Source organism: Phacochoerus africanus, chromosome 9 (genome assembly GCF_016906955.1).
Source record: "Phacochoerus africanus isolate WHEZ1 chromosome 9, ROS_Pafr_v1, whole genome shotgun sequence".
In the NCBI taxonomy this organism is placed as follows: Eukaryota; Metazoa; Chordata; class Mammalia; order Artiodactyla; family Suidae; genus Phacochoerus; species Phacochoerus africanus.
This window is the reverse complement of record NC_062552.1, coordinates 114,214,042-114,234,021: the sequence shown is the minus strand read 5'-3', so window position 1 is coordinate 114,234,021 and position 19,980 is coordinate 114,214,042. Positions and strand designations below refer to the sequence as shown.

Below are 19,980 nucleotides of genomic sequence, written 5' to 3'. Positions count from 1 at the left end.
GTTAGTGGCTGTGGACACTGGCCTGGGCATTGCAGGATGTCTAGCAGCATCCTTGATCTCTACCCCTTGATGCCAGGAGCACTGCCTGCCCCAGTTTTGACGATCCCAATGTCCCCAGATGTTGCCAGATGTTCCCTGGGAGGGGGACAAAGGCAAATGGAGAACCACTGATCTAGTCTATATGGTTTTATTTTCATGGAAACAAAAATTATGGGCATGGGAGTTCCTGCTGTGGCACAGTGGGTTAAGAATCTGACAGCAGCAGCTTGGATCGCTGTGGCGGCACAGTTTGATCCCCAGTCCTGCGCATCGCGTTAAAGGATCCGGCGTAGCCAGCAGCTGCAACCAATGCAACTGCGGCTTGGATTGAACCCCTGGCCTGGGAACTTCCACATACTGTGGAGAGGCCATTTAAAAAAAAAAAAAAAGAATTGGGGAGTTTTCAGATGGCCTAGCAGCTTAAGGCTCCTGCTTTTTCACAGCTGTGGCTCTGGTCGCTGCTCTGTGGTACAGGTTCGATCCCCGGCCTGGGAATGCCGCAAGTGTGGTGAGAAAGGGGAAGGAAAAAAAAAAAATAAAGGAAACCAAGAGAGAACCTGAAGTAAATGTTGCAACTCTCATTTAAACACACAAATAAATACATAATTTAAAAAAGAATTGTGTGCATGCGTAGAGGTTCTGGACGGGTACATACCAATGGTAGTGGGATTACTTTCCCCCTCCTCATCTCTTTGCTTTTCTATGTTTCCTAAATTGAGCATATGTTACTTAATTAATATGTTAAAAAAAAAACAACCCACAGCTGTATAGGAAAAGAGACCGAAAAATGACAAAGATAAAAAATGACAGAAAGAAATCCACGTTTAGGAAAGGCCGGGTGGGGGAGAAGGCAACCTCGTTCCTGGAGGGCAAGTCCACTTGGTCAGGCCCTCGAGGACCACCCGAGATGTGGCATCATCCACACGATGGACGTGGCTTGGGCTGATAAACCAGTCTCTGAGTTGATGGGTTGCAAAGATGAATCTGCCACATGGAGGGGACAGGCATTTGTATGGGGCAGGGTAAGTATTTACCAAAGGAAACTTGATTTTGATTCACACATGACACTTCCTGGGGTTTAAGGCATACTGAGACCTCCAGAGCTGAAATCGCCCAGGGGAAGGAGAAAGCGGGGGGTTAGACAGCATTTCAGAATAAAACAGAAACCTGACTCTGCACAGCTACTTCTCACAAAGACTTCAGTAATAGCGTCGTACAAGCTAATTCACTGATATTTAAAATTCAATATTCAGGAGTATCTGTTGTGGCTCAGTGGTAATGAACCCAACTAGTATCCAGGACACAGGTCTGATCCCTGGCCTCGCTCAGTGGGTTAAGGACCTGGTGTTGCCATGAGCTGTGGTGTAGGTTGCAGACGCGGCTGGGATCTGGCGTTCCTGTGGCTCTGGCTGGCAGCTGCAGCTCTGATCTGACTCCAAGCCTGAGAATTTCCGTATGCTGTGGGTGTGGCCCTAAAAAAAAAATCAATAATCATAATCATAACCATAGTTAACATTTACCTTGTTTTCCCCAGCAGGTCTACAGGGTTGTCTTATTTAATTTTCCATAATCTTTGCACAGTATCTACTGTCCCTATGACAGCTTTACAAATGTGGAAACTGAGGGTAAGAGATAGTAAGTTACTGGCCCAAGTCACCCAGCTGGCAAGAGGTGGAACTGAGACTGGGGTGCATGGTCTTTGGGCTGACCCTTCTCAAAGCTGGTCATCTAAACTACAAAGGCTGCACATTTTCCTTTGAGATTCAAGGTCTCATTTTGAATGAAAAAAAAATTTCCCCAGAATTTCATTTTTACCAAATCAGACTTTGTAGGGAGGAAAAGATTTCGCTCACTCTCATCATTGGTGGGAAGCTGATAAGCATGTCAAGTTCAAGTGCAGTTGGAGCAACTTAATGGAGAGGTGGGGGGAGATGAGGCAAGGTTCCAGGTAGGAAGTGATACTGAAAGTCCCATGGCCTGGCGCTGGGATGCGGGTGTTGTTTCTTCTACTGGAAGAGGACATGGATGGGATCGGATGGGATCTCTTTTGTCAGAAGAGAGCCCTGCCTTGTGTGTGGAGAGAAGGAGGGCCTGGCCAAGAGAGGGACCAGACTCCTGCATTGGCAGTATCTAGACAGGGCACCATCACAGTAGAGCAGTTCAGGTTCATGCCCATCCCTACCTCCCCATCCCCATCCTGCCCCCATCAGGGTCTCTACGTGCAGGTGTAATAGAAGGAAAAGCTGAAGTTCGAAACAGAGTGCTCTTCCCCTCAAGCAAATTCAGAGTTGCAACCACCCTTACCACTTCCTCAACTTCCTGCCCTTTCTAATCCCTGTAATTATCTTCTGCACCCCGCTGTCCTTCCTTCCTGTCTCTGACTAAGCTTAGTTCCTGTCCCCATTCCTGAGGTCCGGGACCCCAGACCCTCCTGCCTCCCCTGAAACTCAATCCCTGTCACTTCATCCCATCTCCTGCCTGGAAAACAACAATTTTTGTTTTTGTGTTCCTCTCCCACAACAATCCAATATCCCATATAAGAATTTATTCTTCTAGGTGGTTTGTTTATATTTGCTGTTTATATTATTCTTTGTATTGTCTTATTTGTTTGTTTTGTAGGAGAGGAAACTTGGTCTGTAGGTACAGTCCTGCAGGAAACAGACTTCAAGACAGGTATTTCCTGCCAAGGGCTTTGGGGAAGAACACCTGGAAGAGTGAAGGAAAGGTTGGGCAGAAAAAGAAATTGAAATTCAAAACAGTTGCAAAAGAAGCCTTAGCCCATCCCATGGGGAGTTCTGAGGGTGGGATGGCCTTTCAGAGATATCTTTTTTTTTTTTTTTTTTTGGCCACCCTGCACCATATGGAGTTCCCAGGCCAGGGATCAAATCCAAGCTGCACCGTGGCAATCCCTGATCCCTTGACCCACTCTGTGAGGATGGGGATTGAACCTGCGTCCTGGTGCTGCAGAGACACAGCCCATCCCATTGCACCACAGCAAGAACTCTATCAGAGATGTATCTAACTGAGGCAGGGGCTGAGTGCCTTAGTCCTTGGCTGTCTTGGCCACACCTCACAGCACACTGAAGGATTTTGCCTGATTGTGATGAGGTTCTTGGAGTGACTGAGTAACTACCTTCAGAGTCTGATACTTAATTCCCGAGATTCAAAACTTAAATTTTCTTTATGTGTCCATAGAGAATTGGCGTCTCCATGACAAAGTCACACTAATTAAATTCAGACAAGACTAATGAATACTCAACAAATTGATTCGTTTACAATGAGACTCTCCTTCCACGGTGATCAAAATGTTTGTGTTCTTTATCTCTAACATCCCTTTTCCCAGGTTCAAATTGGAACAGGAAGTAATTGGGTTCCAAGAAATCTCTCTGTAAAAAGAAAAATTGAAGGCCTTCAATGCATTAGATGGGATAAGATGATAGAAGTGTTTGACATGGTGAAGATAGAATGTGTTTCTTCTCTCGATGAGAAAAAAAAGAGAGAGAGAGAGACAACTAGGAAAAATTCAAAAAGGTGTAAGAAACTCATGATCCCAAGAGAGGCAAACTAAAATGAACCATGATTTCAAGTCACTGATGGAATATAATAAAAGAGACTCAGACCTAGTTACTGGGAATCCTCTCCCTGAATCACCCAAGAGTCGTGACATTGGACCAAAAGGTGGAAATGTGGTGCTGACATAGTCCTCAATGCTCCAGGAAACAATATCCACCTACTCAAAATAATTTAAATGCAGTTTGGGTTTGCAACTCAGAATCAACCTGCAGACCAAGCAGAGGGACTTAGGGTTATAGAACAGAATGTAATGCTGTCAATCAGAACCATGGAAACGCATAGATCAAACTGACAGAATTTGAAAGAGGAAAGCGGGGGAGCTAATATCTTCATCTCACACTGTGAGGAGTTAAGAAATATTGTGTCAAGTCCTTGGGATGAGAAACAGAATTTTAAGCACATTAAAGTATACTTTTATAAAAGGTAACCCAAAGAAGAATTTAATAAGCCTACTGAGACTACTAAAAATTGGAAGGGAGGAAGGGAAGTAAAAGTGGAGTAAGTGAACTTTCATTGATATTGATAGATAATGTATAGTACTGATAAATTTTGAGAAAGGTGAGACTGTTATTTAACAGTTGGGGGTAACGACCAGAAGATGCATAAACAGAAATGGTTCAGGGATTGGCTTTGGGATGTGGTTGTGGGTGGAGATGATTTGAGGGGGAAGAGTGTTATTTCTGTAGTATTTTAAAAAATCCTATGTATTCCTTTCAAATTTTGAAAAATAGGTGTAATTTTTAAATTACCAGGTAAAGCTTAATCATTAACCAGAAGGAGGTTTGGTGGGTGTAGACTTGGCCTGATTTCGGGGACAGCTCTCTTACATTCTGGGAGAGCCCAGTGAAATTCTCTTCCCCAGCACTGGAACATTCCCCCAACTGGTATTCCCCCAATTTCAAGACCCGCCTCCACCAACAAGAACCGGGTCCACGCAGACGCTAGACTCCATTTCCTCTACTCACCACTCCTGTGCATCCCAACAACGTGGATCTAAGTGAGATGGATTGGACCTCACCCAGAATAGCCTGTTTTAGTCCTTTGTTGGCCAAATAGGGCACAACTGATTCCTAACTGTGGCTACACCTCAGGCTCTCTTGTGGGGCTTTAAAAATATCTTCTGGCCCAGGTTCCATGTCAGACCAATGAGATCTGTGACCCAGGACTGTCTGATTGATTTCATTTTGGCCAAGCCCACAGCATGCTGAAGTTACTGGGTCAGGAATTGAGCCCAAACCACAGCACTGACCCGAGCCACAGCAGTGACAATGACAAAAAAATCCTAAACCCCTACACCACCAAGGAACTCCAGGATTTATTATTAACTGAAAAAAAATCCTCAGGTGTTTCTTTTGTGCAGTTAGAGTTGATAATCCCAGACATCCCACGTGTTGCTCCCCAGAATAATGAAGCAGGTTCACGGGGTAGCTTGCACTTCTCTCATTGCCAGCAATCCTTGCCTTTCTTCTCCTCAGCACAGTGTTTGAACCCCAGGCTCCCTGATCCTCCTCCTCTCTGCTGAGCCATCTCAGTCTACTTCGTGGGGTCCCTTTGTGGGGACTCCTCTCTGTATTATTTCCAGTCTCTCAAGGATTTTAACTGCCTTCTTGACCTGCCATTATCATGGCCCTGAGCCTGGCTCCCAAAACGTCCCCTCCTCCCCAGGCCTCCATCCCGAGCTCCAAGACTGGACCCTCCGATTGCCTTCTGGGCATCTCCACTTTGCTGTCTCTCAGGTACATCGAACTCAACCTGCTCCCATTGGCTCTCATCATCTGTTTCTTGCTGTGGTCAAAGGCACCAGTTACCCAACCCTGTTTGATTGTACAAACCCAAACTCCAGCAATCCCCAAGACACTTCTGTTTTCCTCCTCTGACTGACATCCTATTCATTCAGTCTTAGTCAATAGCTTCTACTTCATCTCTGTGGCTCAGCTTCAGGTCTGTCCAATGTCATCTCTTCGCTGGATGTCTGCAGTGATCTCTTATCAGTCTCCCAGCCTTAATCATGGCCTCTTTCAATGCTCACTTTGGCCAGAGCAATCATTCCGAGCACAAATATGACTGTGTCAATCCGCTGCTTAAAACGCTTCAATTGCTTCCTCGTGGCCCTCCAAGTCCCAACTTAGAAAGGTCCACCGGGCATGAATCACTCACTCCTCCCTGCCTCTCCAGTTTCAGCACCTGCCACGGCCAACAGATGCCCTGTGCATCTCCGTGTGCTGAGTCCCCCACCCCCAGCCTCCATCCCTCTAATCTGCCAGCCTGCTTCCTCTCTGCTTTCCCCTTCAGTCTCCTGGGACTGGAATGCATCCCCCCACCCCCATCTTTCAGCTGTCTCCTCCTCACACTTCAAAATTTTGCTCACGCCTCACCATCTCCACGTCACTTCCTCCTCCTGGGGGTCTAGCCCAGGGCCTGGAAAACAGTAGGTTTGCTCAAGAAATATCTGCAGAATGAATGAACACATGAGGCTGTGAATTTCAGAAAGAAAATGGAATTAGTACAAGAAGAAAGTGCAGAAAGAGAGTTGTAACTTATCTCTGATTCTCCAATACATTGATTTTAAAGGAGGATCTTCAGGGACTTCCCACCGTGGCACAGCAGAGGCAAATCCGACTAGTATCCATGAGGATGTGGGTTCGATCCCTGGCCTCCCTCAGTGGGTCGGGGACCCGGTGTGGCCATGAACTATGGTGTGTAGGTCGCAGATGTGGCTACATTGCTGTGGCTGTGGTGTAGGCCAGCAGCTACAGTTCCGATTTGACCCCTAGGCTGGGAACTTTCATGTGCTGTGGGTGGGGCCCTAAAAAAGCAAAAAAAAAAAAAAAAAAGGAGGCTCTTCAGTGTACTCTAAAGAGCCCTGGGGGTTTTAGAACCCCCCCAAAGACTCTCATCGGGGATCCCCATTTCAAACAAGATTGCCATCACTTCACCCATTTTATATGTTGGTCTTCTGAGAAAGGTCTAGTTTGAGCAAAGTTTTTTTGTGGCTAGGAAATATTTGAAAACCAACGGCCTAATAATCAAATAATTAAGGTGAATCTATTGGAATAACTCCGGGCCACCACCAAAGTTCTCATCAACCTATGTTTCTTTTTTAAAGAAGGGTCGATAGTACAGGGATATTTTCTCCTGGTTTTACACAGTGTCTTAGTGACATATTGCCTTATTTTCTTTTTTGGCTTTAAAAAGAAACTTATTCTGAATGGGTAATATATGCATATGGTCAAAAAAAAAAAAAGGAATTCAGTGAAAAATCAATCTCCCCACAAACACACATCCCAGAGACAACACTGTCGCTGCTCTAGGGTGTCCTTCCAGACATTTCCATGCAGGGGTCCCTGCTCTGGTGGGCAGCAGGCACATCCCCTTGCCAGGGACCGTGGAAGGACAAGCCTTGTAAACGCCACTGATGGTTTAGTCATGACGCTCTCAGAATGGCCTCCGAGAGCCACCTGCCCTGCTATCCAGTGAGTGTCAGGAAGAAGGGCTTAGCATCAACCCTTCCAACATCAAAACCATTTTTTGGCAGACGACTTCTAGCATTTGCTTGGCCCACATTCAAATGCCCATGTAGGTCAGCTTATCTGCTTACTTAGGGCTACATTTTCCTCCTAATACATTCGGGAGGAGTTATTGAGAAATTACACAAACTTAAAATGAGACACTCTATGGGTGCTGTACTGAGATTTTTTTTTTCTTTTGGGAGTAAGTATTTGATATTTCAATAAATGGTGTTGGACAGTTGACTCTCACAGAGGAAATAATGAGTTGTAAATCAACTACATTTCAATCAAACTTTTAAAAATGAAAAAAAAAAGAAAGTCCTACCAATCCTCATCAGAGAAATAAAAACACTGTACTGAGGATCTAAACATGGGGAAAGTACTCTAGAACTATTTGAAGAAAATGTAAGAATATACCAGAATTGTGAGACAGTAAACCATGAATTATGAATTTTGGAGAGGAAAGGGTTTTAATTAATTAATTAATTAATTAATTATGGTAAACTAAGGTGTGCCTAAATTATTTTCTCCTATTTTTTTAAAAAATTTTTTATTATAGTTGATTTACAATGTTCTGTCGATTTCTGCTGCACAGCAAAGCGATCTAGCCATACATATATACATGTTCTCTTGCTCACATCACCCTTCATCACGTTCCATCACAAGTGACTAGACATAGTTCCCCATGCTACACAGCAGGCTCTCACTGCTTATCCACTCCGAATGCAATCGTTTGCATCTATTAACCCCCCATCCCACTCCCTCCCCCTCCCCCTCGGCAACCACAAGTCTGTTTTCCAGGTCCATGAGTTTGTTTCTTTTCTGCAGACAGGTTCCTTTGTGCTGTATATTAGATTTCAGGTGTAAGTGATGGTGTTTTGTTTTGTTTTTTGTTTTTTTTTAATGACAAAAAAAGACAAACTATAAATAGAGGTATACCTTACTAGAAAACTTTTGTCAAAATAACACCATGAACGAGATTAAAAGACAAGCGGTAGCCTGGGAGAAGTATTTACAAAAAGCTAGCCGACAGAGGACTAGCTAAAGTGGATATAATTCCCACAAGTCAGGCAGGAAAAAAAAAACATACAACCCAAAGCAAAAACAGGCAAAAATATGAACTGAGAATTTATAGAAGAAGAAGAAACAAGCATGTATGAAAAGACAGTCAACTTTCTCTATAATTAGGGAAGTGCAATTAAGACAATCAGCTGTTTTGTCAATCATATTGGCACACATTTTAAGCTTGAGGATGTTAAATGTTGGCTAAGATGTCTGGGATATGGGGGAATAACTGGTCCTCTCACTCACTGTCTCGGAGGGTAGAAACTGACACAGATGCTTCAGAGAGCAGTTTGGCAGCATCTTAAAAATCTGGAAATATGCTGCCCGCTTAACACCGTGATTCCATTTCTAGGTGTTACCCTAGAGTCTCCCGCACACGTGTGCACAAGGCGCCGTGTTCGAGAAAGCATATTTGTGCCTAGTTTCCGTCTAAAGGTCCACCACTTGGGGAATGGCTAAAAACCCTGCGGGCTGGGTATGCTGTGGAAGACTTTGCTGCCTGTATTGGTCTGCTCAGCTGCCATGACAAATTGCCACAGATCAGGTGATTTAAACAAAGGAAGTCTGTTTTCTCACAATTCTGGAGCCTGGAAGTCTGAGATCAAGGGGTCCACAGGGTCGATTTCTTCTGAGACCGCTTTCTCGGGCTGTGTTCTCTCTGTGTCCTCACGTAGTCTTCTTTCAGTGTATGTCCGTGTCGTAATCTGCTCTTCCATAAGGACACTAATCACATAGGATTGGGGCCCACACGCGTGGCCCCATTTTCACCTAATTATCCCTTTAAAGACTTATGTCCAAATAGTCACATTCCGAGGCACTGAGGGTTAGGACTTTAACACACAAGTTTTGGGGGCACACAATCCCTCCCATAACGCAGCCCCTCCGGGAAAGGGTGAGATACATGTGAAACGATGCAGCTTTAACTTGAAAAACAATGTTGAGCTGAAAGGGTCGGATGCATAATGGCACACGCCATATGCTACCCCTCAACGCTGTGGGCATGAAACACACACACACACACAAACCTACATGAATATCTTTTGTATGTGTAAACATTTCAGTGTTCTGGAGGGATCGATTCAAATGCATTGGAGGCTGCCTTTATGTTGGCTGGTTAAATTATAGCACTTTATTTCTTTAAAAAATATTGGGAGCAAATATGGTGAAATATGAATGGTCTGTAATTCTGAGTAGGAGAATATGGGAGTTTGGTTATTATATTCTTTGTAATTTTTGTATATTTAAAATGTTTAAGTTATGGGGTTCCCACTGTGGCACAGTGAATAAAGAATCCTACTGCAGCTGCTCGGGTGGGGGTTCGATCCCCAGACCAACGCAGTGGGTTAAAGAATCCAGCATTGCCACAGCTCTGGCTTGGATTCAGTCCCTGGCCTGGGAACATCCATGTGCCATTAAATAAGAGGAGGAGGAGGGGGGAGGGGAGGAGGAGAGGAAGAATTGAAAAAGCAAATGGGAGGACCAACTCATTCATTCCTGAAGATGCTTTACATTTATTTGAGGGTGGCATCGAACCATATGGGAGCTGCTTAGTAGGACTTCATTTCCCCTCTACCTCCCTAGAAAAGCATTGCTCCTTCTCGATGCACTTTGTGCTGACACAATTCTGGGATGCTTTAGGGATCAGCCCTTTGAAATTTTGAGATTGTTATAGGAAGATAGTCACCTCGCACCACTTTTCCCTTATGAAGACTAATTTGTCCTGGAAATATTTTTCTGGGCTTGTAATATCCTTTTAGAATTAAGAGGATAAATAGAATAAATAAATAAAATGAGTACGGCATCAAATGCCATGAACGTTTCTCTGCTGGTGGAATTCTTACTCTGTGCCAGGCATTCTGCTAGGAGCCTAAAATAACTGTCACTTGAATTTTAATTTTCATAACCTTGTGAAGCAGGTGAGTTTCAGTAACTTATTCAAAGTCACATGGCGAGTGACTAAACCAGGCTAACTTTAAACCAAAATAGGACATTTTGAGGAAAAAAAAATATTTGGGACGCTATTGTATTTTATGATTATACAGGGAATGGAAGAGGGAAAGCAGACAAGTTTGCGTCAATTTGTTGAAAATCTACTCCCAGTGCAACGATTCTAAATTTTTTTTAATCCCAATTTTGCAAAGAGGAGACAAACACTCAGAAAACTAAAATAAATGTTGTTGTTGTCATTGCTCCAGATGACAGATGAAATGAATCTCTTACTAGAATGAGAGAAAAGGTTCCAAGGAAGGATCTTCCATGGAAAATGCATATGGTGGCCCTAATTCTTATCCCATTTTATGAGTCTGCCAGAGCTGCCATAACAAAGTACCACAGTCGGGGGGGGGCCTTAAACAACAGAGATCGATTTTCTCACACTTCTAGAGACTGGAGGTCCGAAGTCAAGGTGTCGTCAGGGCTGGTTTCCTCTGAGACCTCTTTCTTTGGCTTATAGACAGCCGCCTTGTCACTGTGTCTTCACATGGTCGCCGCTCCATGTGTGTCTATGTCTAAATGTCCTCTTCTTAGAAGGACACCAGTCAGATATTGGAGTAGAGCCCTACCCTAATTTTGGCTTAATTACCTCTTTAAAGACCTTGTCTTCAAATACAGTCATGTTCTGACGCACTGAGGGTTAAGGCTTCAATACATGAATCTGGGTGGGGACACAATTCAGCCCATAACACCCATCACTAGGGTGAGTGTCCCTCCGGGCTCAACCTGTGCTACTGAGGACAGGTCGTTTGGAAGCTTCCATGATCTAGAGAGCAAGTAGTCTAACAAAAAGGAAGGGAGGGAGGGAGGAAAGAAGGAAGGAAGGGAGGGAGGGAGGAGGGGGGAAGGGAGGGGGGAGGAGGAGAGGAAAAAAAAAAGTTGTAAGTCATTTGATTAGGACAAAAGCTGCCCTTTACGTAATGAATAATTCCTTACAAACTAGTCTCCATTTCATTTGACTCACATTGTCTTTACTTTAGTTATGCTGGTGTTCAGACACAGCTGCGGAAAAAACTCTTCAGTGCAAGGATGCAACCACCGAACACCCAGATCAAGCACCTTGGGTTTTCTGCCCCAGTTTAACACCAGACTTGAAAGGGACAATCAAATGTCAGCTGAAATGGGTGAGTCTCATTGTTATTATTTACCCAAACGATCTGTTTGGGAAGAGAGAAAAGTCTTGCTCCAAACTAAATGAAATAGCTTATTTCCTCGGAATGTAAATCTTACAGGAAAACGCCCCTGTTTTGTTTAACAGTCAAGTGACTCCGTGACTCTTTGCCAGAGGATGAGCGACTTTCTGAAAAGTGACCTGCGTTTGCCTTGAGATCACTCAAGAGGAAAGAAAATGGAAAACCTTGTCCCCACCATCTTATTAAAAAAAAAAAAAACCAAAAAACTCCATTTCAGAAGGATCACAGGGTTTGGGACACTGTTGTTCCTCATTTTTATTGACTTTCTCTCTTGGCGCACATTGAGTCTCCCAGCTTTAATTATCACTTATATACAGATGATATTCAAATTTGCACTTCATTTCCAGCCCTTTCAGATGATGTCACCCTTCGCCTCGCCCCAAATTTGGCTCACGTCTTGCCTTGGATAAGCCACAATTTTCCCTGATTGAATATGGATGAGATGGTGGCTTTGCAGTTTCGTTGTAAATAAACTCTAAAGGCACTGGAGTTAATTTACCTCATTGATATCCTGCCCCTCCAGTGAAGAGCAAGCGTGTTCAGTGATTCACTGAATTATTCTCCTTCATTCATCAGAGACGACCCAGCCAAGGGATTAATCTCCACAAAGTATCCAAAGATATGTGACAGTTGCCATCACTCTCCATTTTGGCCAGAATTCTTGTTATCTCACAGCTGAAATTCTGCCACGGTCTTTGGAAGGGCTTCCAATCAACCTTCTGTTTACGCTCTACTTGGGATGTGACTGCCCCTTGGCCTTGCTGTGTGTACACAAGCCCAGGACGCATTTTCCTTCAGGCAGCTGTGTGAGTTTCTTGCACACTGAATAAAATGTCATTTGTCAAGATCTTGGCCAGATTCTCTGCCTTCAGTTAAACTCGCTTTGGAAAAGACGCACAATCATGGTCTCTCCTTTAAAGAGTTACTTACTGTTTTGTTTCATCATGTAGTTGGAGAGGTACCCTGCTAGCACCTTGATACTGAATGTGCCTGAACAAAAAAAAAAATGTGTATTTGAAAACACTAGGACTATTTCATCATAAGCATTAGCCTTACGAGAGCCTGGCAGATAATAAGCAATAAGCACTCAATACGTACTTGTTGGAATAAAGACGGAGCAAATGAATTTGTAATCCTTTGACCCATTTGTGGGCTTTGCTGCTGCAGTTATTTATAACATATTTTTATCTACCTCTTAGGTTATTATGTAACTGTGCTGTGTAATTATTATTTCAACTAGAACATATTGGAACTCTCCATTAACATAACTGAAGGGTATAAAATAGAGTGTTTGGAGTTGTCAATTAGCCGATTTGTCTTGTGTTGCTTTTCTTCATTATTTCAGTGTAGCTAACGGTTCATTCAGCACATTTTAATTAAAAACAAACATATGTGGGTCCACGAAGAAGTCTAGTGTCTGCTAGTGCAGTTAGACAAAGATGGCAAATATTTCTAGCAGTGACCATATGATATCTTCCATTCATCTCAGCAATAATCCTCCGAATCTAATTATTGGGAGGATGGCAGATGCACTTGGTTAGGCTTTTCTTTATTTTTACAGAGATGTGTTTTTTTTCAGCCCGTTGTATGGTAGAGAATCAGCTGCTGCTGGAGTCCTTCCCAAGGCGAAGTCCCAGCATCTCCAGGACTTTCCCCCAGTCGCTTCCATCACAATACTACCCATTTGTTTCTGCCTGTGTGCCATCTGGCCCGAAGATGTTCCAAGGAAATGTATAGTCTTTTGACAAGCTCTCTTTCTCTGTTTATAGAGATATGTTAGGTATGTTATTGTGACCTGAAGGTAACAGTAAGGAGCAGGTGCTACCAAGGAAGCCTCATTGATGGGAGTGGTGTTACCTGCATGAAGTCATCGTGTCCTGGGGGCTGGTCTTCAGCTTTGAAGACTCAGAAGTATCATTCTGTCAACTTCGTTTCCTTCCTTCCTTCCTTCCTTCCTTCCTTCCTTCCTTCCTTCCTTCCTTCCTTCTTTCTTTCTTCCTTTCTTCCTTTCTTCCTTTCTTCCTTTCTTCCTCTTTCAGCTGCATGCATATCATATGGAAGATCCTGGGCCAGGGATCAAACCTGAGCTACAGATGTAACCAGAGCCACAGCAGTGACAATGCCAGATCCTTCACCCAATGAGCTGCCACGGAACTCCTAGTTTCTTACTGATTTAGAAGGCACAGGAGAATGTACCCATTTAAAAACAGGATTGTAACTATTACGAATACTCACTCACACCAAATGTCTCTCTAGTGTGATCACTGAGAATGGGGACTCTGGAATCAGACCACTTGGGGCCAAATCCTGTTTGTGCTTCTTCCGAGCTATGTGGTTTGGAACCCACTGCTTAATTTCATGACATGAAATAGCACACAGACTGTAGGGGACTCCCCATGATCCCTGCCTCCTGGTAGTCTCCCCTTTGTGTCATTCCCCAACCACAAGTGTGGGCGGGGCCCGTGACAAGCTCCTAATCAGTGGAATGTGGGAAACGTAATAGGATACCCATGATTTTGTACATGTGATTTGCAGGAGAGCAGCACCTATCTTGCTAGAGTTTCTGTCTCTCTTTCCTTGGACCTATGCTTTTTGGGATGCTGAGCTGCCATGTAAAAAGTCCAGCTACCCTGGAGAGACCAGATAGAAATAGAGATGCCCAAGAAGCCGCCTGTCTTCTGGCCCTAGCTCCAGCTATTTTGTGTCTTCCCAGTCTAAGCCCCAGACATGTGTGTGAAGAGGTCTTTGAGATGATTTCTGGCTTCACTCACAAGCTGACGGCAGCCACGGACCAGTCCCAAGAAAGAACCACCCAGCTGAGCTTGGTCAATTCCAGAACTGAGTGAGAAGAAATGATGGTTTGTTATTGTTTCAAGCCACCGTTTGGGGTAGCTTGTTAAGTAGCAACGGGGACGCCCTCACATTTGTATGCAGATACACTCACACAGGTATGTATCCAGTGTGACACAAACACATAGTGGTGCAGCTTGTAATGAGTGTAGCAATGCCATTGTCACATTTACTGTCGTGTCCTACATGCTTACCGCCTCTAGAGTCAGCATGCATGGTTTTGATTATTTCCAAATCCCCCATCCATGATGTATGGTCACTTGTCATTTTGCTGAACTATGAATCTGAGTCCCAGGCTTGTGGGTGGGAGCAAGTTTCTCAGCTAGTGAGTGACCCTAGCTGGCCACCAGCACAAACAGGATTTTGTTCTCTACTAGTCATTCCTTATGCAATAAATCTTTGATGTAATTTTTAAAAAATGCTTTGCTCCTTTGTAAAAAAAAAAGCCAAAAATATCAGCTGACTGCTAGTCTTTAGCGATAGAAATGCAGGAAAAATTAAGAGGCCTGAAAAAAAGAGATTCCCCACCTAATAATAGGAATTTCAAAGAAAATGGAATGTCAAATGTGCTGGCAGTCTGGATTTATGATGTGAAGACAGTTGACGGATGCAGTCCCCAAACAAGGGAGCATAATTGGATGAGCCATTTTGGTGAGATCACCGACCAGAACGTGGACATTTATAAAGTCATTAGAAGCCTCCAACCATCACTCATATTTTTCAGTTAAAATAGATTGCATTGTGGGTGGAAAATATATGCATAGTTATATTCACCGATTTGTGGGATATTTGAAGATGTAGGGTCACCTCTTGAATTCAACAGAATGTGGTCCTTCATATATGAGATGTTCTGCTAGGCTTGTGCAGGTGAAGAAAAGCGTAAGTCATAGTCTTGCCCTTGAGGGGCACATACAGTTTATCCAAGTGATGGGTGAGGAGGGAGGAGGGGAAATGAGAAGCAAAGAAGTGACAAGTTAAATATGTTCACACTCACTCATGGTGAGGAGCATCGCCTGGGATCACTAGGTGTAGGAATAGGACTTTTAGATCGAAGGAGAAGGAGTAAAAATTTGAGATTGCTCAAAGGACAAAGTCCAAGCCCCTTGGCCTGGCATTCAAGGCCTTCCATAACCTTGCCCCAAATTTACCTCTAAATTTCCCTCTTAACATCCTCTATGTAAAAGAGCCCTTCCTTCCAGTCAGTTTGGTTGCTTCATTAAGAAATACACCTGCCACTCAATTTACAACCTATTAATTAAAAGAGTTTGAAATAGTGTGAAAAAGTGAGCAGCTTTTTTTTTTTAGGGCCACTCTTGCGGTATATGGAGGTTCCCAGGCTAGGGGTGGCATTAGACCTGTAGCCAGTGGCCTACCGCACAGCCACAGCAACTCGGCTTCCGAGCCACATCTGCGACCTACACCGCAACTCACCACAATGCCAGATCCTTAACCCACTGAGCGAGGCCAGGGATCAGATCCTGCATCCTCATGGATCCTAGTTGGGTTTGTTAACCACTGAGCCAAGACGGGAACTCCCAGAAGTGAGCAACTTTAAAACGTACTTTGAAATGTTATCTTAATAACATTCTTTAAAATGTGTGCTAAAAGAGCAACACACACACATGCACATAAAAGAATTTCAGAATAACACAACTTAAACTGCTTGCCAAGTGTTTTGAATGTAATGATTATAAAAATTCTGCGTGATCTGCCACGCTTCTTTCCCCTTCTGGCTGGCTGGAATGGAGTCAAGCCCTGGGGTGAACTTGGACGCTACATGTTGGAGATGGCAGAGCCTCTAGCAGCTGGGTCCCTGAATGAGTGTGTGAAGGAAGGTTACCTAGCAACCAGGATGGCCCCTGTCAGCCTGCTGCATATATAGAAAGTGTCTATTGTGGTTGGCCTCTGAAACTGGGGGTTTGTTTATTATGGTGCTAGCTTCTTAGGCCTATCTGCATTATCTTAACCAGTATGGTCAGTTAATATGAAGAAATGGGGGGAAAGTTATCACTACGAGCATGAAAACAGAGATCACCGGCTGCACTGATAAGGGCTAGGAGGACAGTTCCCATCAAGAGTATGGATTCCGGGAGTTCTGGTTATGGCTCAGCAGATTAGGAATCCGACGTAGTGTCGGTGAGGATGTGAGTTCGATCCCTGGCCTTGCTCAGGAGGTTAAGGATTCAAAGTTGCCACAAGCTGTGTCGCAGGTTGCAGATGTGGCTTGGCTCAAGCATTGCTGTGGCTGTGACACAGGCTGGCAGCTGCAGCTCTGATTCGACCCTAGCCCGGGAACTTCCATATGCACAGGTGCAGCCTTAAAAAAGAAAAATAAGGAGTTCCCATTGTGGTGCGGTGGAAACAAATCTGACTAGGAACCATGAGGTTGTGGGTTCAATCCCTGGCCTTGATCAGTGGGTTAAGGATCCAGTGTTGCCATGAGCTGTGGTGTAGGTTGCAGATGTGGCTTGGATCTGGCGTTGCTGTGGCTGTGGCGTAGGCCGGCGGCTACAGCTCCAATTCGACCCCTAGCCTGGGAACCTCCATATGCCGCGGGTGCGGCCCTAGAAAGACAAAAAGACAAAATAATAATAAATAAAAGGGAAAGAAAGAAAAGAAAAACAATGTGTATGTTTGGTACAGTGTCTGCACATAGTGCTGCTCCATAAATGTTTGCTCTTGACTATTATTATTATTAGTTAGTGTTGCCATGGGCCTTGGCTATACGCTTCTCTCTGATGAAAAGACTAAGAAAAATTGTAAGCAGCACCACCAAGAGTAACAGGAGTTACTCTCATAACACTGCTAATGTAATGAGAGACTTCACACATTAGAATTCTTATAATGTAGAAAATGGAGCCTGGCCTGCTCATATTTGCAAGCTCTATTGGCCAGTGCTCCATTAGTCAGTGGCTATTTTTTCTTGCTATTCCATGAATAAATTTTAATATATTCAATTTCCCCCATAAACTGCTTATTTACTGTTCATATTAATGCAATATAGCAAAAACATTTACATGACTGGAATCTTTTGCAGTCTACCAGAATATTTCTCTTGCTTTTCTTTCCCTTCATTCCTGGTGAGAAGATTCATTTTTGTTCTACATGTTTTTGGATTATCTGTCACTTCTCAGGAATGCAATATCAGCTTAAATCAAGGGTCTGATATAAAGTGTATGGTAGTGTGATTAAGAATCTGGCTTGTGGCTGGACGCAATTGGGCTTGAGCCTTTCCAAGCCCTGGCTTGTTCACCAAGTGTTGTCATGAGGGTGAAATAGGGAGTCTCCACACAGTACCTGGTACTGAGGGAGGACTTTATGAATGGAAACTAGGATGATTCCTCTCATCAGGAATTCTCTGCATTGTTACTGAAATGGTCCACGTTGCACTGGGGAGACCTAGCATCCTGGGTCCCTGAATGACTGTGTGGAGGAAGTCATCCAGAACCAGGATCACCACTGTCAAACTGTTACATGGACAAGAAGTAAACTGTTGTGGCTAACCTTTTAAATTTGAGGTTTATCATAGCAGCCAGTTTGTTAGACACTGTGCATCGTCTTAACCAATATGGTCAGTTAATACTGCAAAATGGTCACCGACCAGTCATGATGTCCTCTCCACCTTTGCAGGTGCCAAAGGCCATGAACTTCTGTACAAAGTGTCTGCTACACAGCGCGATTACTCTCTATCTACTAGCCAGTTCCAATGCTTCTCTGTTTATGGAAGTATCTTTCTTTGGACAATATCATAGTTGTTGATTTCAGGGTGTAAGAAATGTGATTTTATTTAATTCCTTTCTTGAGTTTCCATGCTTCCGGCATAGCAGAACAGGAATTCTAGTTATTTGGGGGTTTTCCTAATTTCTTCTGGAATTGCATCTAAGTTCTTGGTGGTGGGATGGGCATCTGGTTTTCAATGTCATCAGTGGATGCAGGCATTCTCATTCCTGTTCGGGATTTCACCATCCATTAACTGGGGAGTTTTCACTCATTCTTGGTTATAAGGTTTTCCTCCACTAGTCCAAGTCTCAGCATTTTCATGCCACTTATAAGTATATAAGGATAAAGAGGCTTGCATTAGGTGTATGGAATTTGGTTTATGGGTCAATTGTAGAATAAGGTACTAAGGACCAAAAAAAAAAAAAAAAAGGCAGCATTTTCACATTTCAAAAATTTAATTCTGCTGTAAGAAGAAAGCCCCTTGAGGGCAGGCACTGTATCCTGATCATATTCTGGTGCTTTGTTCAGCAAATCAACTTGACCTCATTATATATTTCCCACTGCCATTAACTGGAGACAGTCAATGGGCTGTAAAAACAGAGGGAGAAAAGATTTCTAATCTTTTTTGAAATAGTAACTTCAAGTATGAAAAAGCACTATCATGGACTGAATTGTGGCCACAGCCTCCCAGATTCACATGTTGAGGCCCCAACCCCTAGCACCTCAAAAGGTGCCTGTATTTGGAGAGAAGGTCTTTAAAGAGGAGATTGAGTTAAACAAGGTCACTAAGGTGGACCCCACTCCAATATAACTTATGTTCTTAAAAGAAGAGATTAGATTACAGACACACACAAAGAGAAGACCTAGAATTCCCTTTATCCTCAGCAGCAGCTGCCCAAACCAAAAGAAGGCAGTGCTATAATTTGGCAGCCTAAGACTAAGATGGGTCTTCAGTTCCATACTTAAGTTTTTTTTTTTTTAAGTCATGCTACATAAATGTGTTTCTCAATATGCAGAGCTGCACACATTATTTCTGCTTCTAGTCATGTTGGAATAACCAGTACCATTTGTTTCTTCCTGCTGTAAACAACTAGACAACTGGACAAAATATACAATACAATTATTTTCAGACGTTGGACACCAGAACTACAATCCCTAAGAGAAGAGAAATAAAACAAGGTGTAAGAACTGTGAAGCAGCTATAAATGGAAACATTCGCGCAGTCACAATTATCTGGGAGACAAGAGAGCTCCACTCAGTCAAGGTGAAGGAATCTCACTGACCAACTGCCTTGGTTGGCTATGGAGGCTCTAACAATTCACTCTAAACATAGTGGTTTAAAACAATATGAATTTTTGGGGTTTTTTGGGGGGAGGCATGCCCATGTCACATAGAGGTTCCCAGGCTAGGAATCAAATCGAAGCTATAGTTGCTGGCCAATACCACAGCTACGGCAATGCTAGATTGGAGCCACGTCTGTGACCTACACCACGGCTCATGGCAACACCGGATCCTTGACCTGCTGAGTGAGGCCAGGGCTCAAACCCGCATCCTCATGGATACCAGTTGGGTTTGTTACTGCTGAGCCACAGTGGGAACTTCCAAAACAACACAAATGTATTTTCTTATCGTTCCACAGATCAGAAATCTGACACAGATCTCATGGGATAAGATCCAAATGTGGGTATGATGTCTTCCTTTCTGGAGAATTTGGGGAAGAATCTGTTTCTTTGCTTTTTTCACCTCCTAGAAACCACCCAATTTCCTTGACTCCTGGCCCCTTTCCTCCATCTTCAATGTAAAAAACAATGAGTTGAATCCTTCTCATGCTCTGTCTCTGTGGTTCTCTCTTCTGCCTCCCGCTTCAGCTTTTAAAGACCCTTGAGCCCACCTGGATAATCCAGGATAATCTCCCTATTTTAAAGTTAGCTATCTGATAAGAAAGCTTAATTCTTAACGCCTTAATTTCCTTTTTGCCTTGAATCTAATCCCAGTTCCCAGGAATTAGGATGTGGACATTTGGGGAGGCCATTATTCTG

At 43.6% G+C, this 19,980-nt stretch overlaps 1 protein-coding gene across 5 annotated transcripts in view; it reads left to right on the top strand.

Moving 5' to 3' along the window:
• Positions 1–13,335, top strand: part of EFCAB11 (EF-hand calcium binding domain 11) — a 192,909-nt gene extending 179,574 nt beyond the window's left edge. For 2 of the 5 annotated variants that reach the window (XM_047794932.1, XM_047794927.1), the window contains 3 exons: positions 2,659–2,712; positions 11,159–11,302; positions 11,437–12,497. In XM_047794932.1, the coding sequence (XP_047650888.1) occupies positions 2,659–2,712; positions 11,159–11,261 (157 nt within the window). In that variant the 3' untranslated portion in view covers positions 11,262–11,302; positions 11,437–12,497. Of the gene's footprint in view, positions 1–2,658; positions 2,713–11,158; positions 11,303–11,410; positions 12,498–12,950 lie in introns of those variants that run through there. The other 3 variants (XM_047794929.1, XM_047794928.1, XM_047794931.1) reach the window with 3 other exon arrangements.
• Positions 13,336–19,980: the final 6,645 nt, after the last annotated feature.